At 37.7% G+C, this 3570-nt stretch overlaps 1 protein-coding gene across 1 annotated transcript in view; it reads left to right on the forward strand.

The window, feature by feature from the left end:
* The window catches only part of LIMCH1 (LIM and calponin homology domains 1), a 348851-nt gene that overhangs the window by 331291 nt on the left and 13990 nt on the right, over positions 1-3570 (forward strand). Inside the window, 3 exon segments of the mRNA XM_007453042.1 lie at positions 92-184; positions 1056-1160; positions 2676-2803. Of these exon segments, the coding sequence (XP_007453104.1) occupies positions 92-184; positions 1056-1160; positions 2676-2803 (326 nt within the window).

Below are 3570 nucleotides of genomic sequence, written 5' to 3' on the forward strand. Positions count from 1 at the left end.
CGGGGGGGGGGGGGGGGGGGGGGGGGGGGGGGGAGTCCCAATGATGTATGTGCACTGGTCTTCAGAACAATCTATGGAAATTCCATAACAGGAGAGATACCGGAAGGAACAGGACAAGCTGAAGGAAGAGTGGGAAAAGGCCCAAAAGGAGGTGGAAGAGGAAGAACGCAGATACTATGAGGAGGTAGGAAATTCCCTGGAAGGAATTTGACCCTGAAGCCCTGATTCCTCAAAGTCTATCAGCACTTTCTCTGTCTGTGCTGTGTGTACCCATGGGGCATGTCTGATTCTCTTTACTCACAACAGAGCCCTATCAACCTTTTAAAAGAGTCCTATCCTATAGGCTGTAAAAGACTACTACTCTTCCAAGTTTAGCTTGTGGTAAGGGTGTGTTGAGTCATGGTCAAGGGGGAGAATAGAATTGTATCTCTTCTTTAGTCACGAAGGTCAGATTCTTGATTTGTCTTAGATGACGTGAAAGTATCAATTTGTTTATTTGTGTGTTTGTTTGAGGCAAGCATGTTTGGTAGTAGTGAATTAATATTAATTTTTATGAGGAAACTTTTGATATCAAGAATCCTTACTGCTGCGCTCACCGTATGGTACTGAAGAGATTTAGATGGGATGAGAATTTGGATTTGTTTGTTTCATGTTTAGATGAACAAACCAGAGCACGTTTGAGAATTTGAAACTACACTTTATGTATATTATCCAAAATCTGTTTATGATTAATATCGTTGTGCATTTTTTCTTCAGCAATAATTTTTGTGCATAATACTTTCCCTAATAACATTTCTAATTAGGCCTCTTGAATCACAGTAACTAATTAACTTGCAAAGACTCTGTTTTTCTAAATTAAATGCTAATCTCTAAATCATTGTCCATAGAGCATGTTACCTGATTTGCATGCTTTTTAAAAGTAAGACCTTTTTTTATGCCCTGCTTGTTTACACATAATTCTCATGTTTGTCCCTAAGTTTCTTTAATGACACTTTTCTCTTGACAAATATGATTTATCCTTCTTCCCCTTTCATTAATTCCTGTCCTTCCCCTAGGAGCGCAAAATAATTGAGGACACTGTGGTTCCATTTACTATTTCTTCAACTTCTGCAGACCAGCTGTCTACATCCTCCTCTGTGACTGAAGGCAGTGGGACAATGGTAAGACGATAGATTAAAAGGAATTCGTGAAATAAGAAAACTAAAATAGAAGTACTAAACCACAAGGCCAAGTTTTCCACCAGTTTAAATCCAGGACCAGCTGTTTCTCTAGAATCATGTCAGCCACTACGTGGCCATCGTACCCCATCATACTGTCATTGCCGTGGTGAAACCCTAGAGTCAATCCCTGAGAGCAGTAAACATATTACTGAGGCCAGCCCTGCCCCCACAGGCTGGAAACCAAAGTCTCTGCGCTGGTTGGCAAGACCCTGGTTAGTGATGCCATGTGCTGGAATGCCTTTCTAACTGCCCGTCATTCATTCATTTAGCAGACGTACGTTTCTCTCTGCCAGACCATACATCTCTTTGCACTGGATGTTAGCAGTAGGATGCCAGCAATACACTCTCACCAGCCTCCATGAAAGTTTCTTCTGAATCACTCTTAAAACTCCACATGAATATATATGTGTGTGTGTGTGTGTGTGTGTGTGTGTGTGTGTGTGTGTGTGTGTGTGTCTTCAAGGTCTGGAGAGAGTCCAGAAAGTTTGGTCAACCTCCATATCCCCCAAATAAGGTCATGGAGGTAGTGGACAGAGGTCATACCAACACCTGGATAGTCTATAATCTGCATTTTAGTTTTTGATGGTATAATAACAGAATAAATTCAATAAACATAATATCACTTGGGTATATGTCATATTAGTCATTTCTGTAGTCAATTAATATGTGCTGCAATACACTAAAATTTTTAAATTATCCAATTTTAACTTAATACAAATGAAGATTGTATCAAAGTAATTCACCAAATTTGATATTGCATGGTCCCTCAGGAAGCTCAGATTATTGCTTATCTTTGCTGTTACATACAAAGATTATCACAAAAGCCAGATCTTTCATGTCTCTTTCATATATTGCAATGATAATTATGAAAGATTTTCTAGACTCTAAAATAAGTTATTTATGTATCATCATCAAAGGAACTCTACACTGTCCAACAATTTTTCAATATTTACCAGCCATTTTCAAATATCAAAATTTGAAGTGTATTGGTTTTTATTCCTATTTTATTTTTTTAACATCTTTATTGGAGTATAATTGCTTTTCATTGGTGTGTTAGTTGCTGCTTGTTTTTTACTTAAATTTTTAAAATTTAAATTAAAGATTAATTTTTTGTACAATTTTTAAAGGTTACACTACATAATCTGCATTTTGAAATAACCCACAGGCACTCAAATGCCACTTGTCCTGAAATAAGCAATCCTATGACTTTGTTTTATTCTGAAAGATGGGTTTTCTAGCCAGTTCCCTTTTATGATAACTTTTGAGAGAGATCCAGCTTACATGTTCATTTCAAATCATTGGAAATCAGTTACTATTCAGTTAATTTGAAAGATTTTTCTTTAAATTGTAGTCAATGTGATTGAGAAAATGCTTCAGATATTCCATGGCCAGACATGAGTATTGTCCAGTGTGTTTAAAAATTATATTCAAGATTATCCTTGTTTTCCCCATTAGAATAAGATGGACTTGGAAAACTGTCGAGAGGAAGAACAAAAGACAAGACCGAAGAAACCATTCCAGGGGGATAACAGTGGCTCATTGCTTAAGACTAAGGAAGGTGATCCACTGGAGGAAAAGGGCAGGTATGAGCCATTCCAGGCTATCCATCCATATGTGCAAAGCCAGGCTGTGCCCCTTCACTCCCAGGAAGGGCACCCATCACTAATGCAAATCATATTCAGCTTTGAAATTATCATTCCAATAATACATTATGCATATATTATTGCTTGAAGACATTCTAATGGCTCTAAAGTCAGTGTCCTTATACTATTGAATATAAATAGCCTTATTTTTAAATAGGTGAAACCTTTTTTTAAATGAGGGGAGACAGTATAGGTCACCAAAGGAACATGTTGTCAGTTCAAAGTCCCACACCTAAATACCACTCACCTGAAATGGTTAATGTGTCTGGAGGGATAGAGTTTTAAATGGGGCTGTGGTCTGGTTATAGAGAACAGACTCGTGGTTGCCAAGGGGAAGGGGGTTGGGGGAGGGATGGAGTGGGAAGCTGGGGTTAGCAGATGTAAGCTATTATATATAGAGTGGATAAACAACAAGGTCCTACTGTACAGCACAGAGAACCTATGATAAACCATAATTGAAAAGAATATTTTAAAACAGAATGTATATGTGTGTGTGTGTGTGTGTGTGTGTATATATATATATATACACACATATACATATACATATACACATATATATAAAACTGAACCACTTTGCTGTAAAACAGAAATTAACACAGCATTGTGAATCAACTATACTTAAATTAAAAAAAAATATTAAAACTAAAAAAGGGCTTCCCTGGTGGCGCAGTGGTTGAGAGTCCGCCTGCCGATGCAGGGGACACGGG

This window comes from Lipotes vexillifer, unplaced genomic scaffold, assembly GCF_000442215.2.
Source record: "Lipotes vexillifer unplaced genomic scaffold, Lipotes_vexillifer_v1.1 scaffold1272, whole genome shotgun sequence".
In the NCBI taxonomy this organism is placed as follows: Eukaryota; Metazoa; Chordata; class Mammalia; order Artiodactyla; family Lipotidae; genus Lipotes; species Lipotes vexillifer.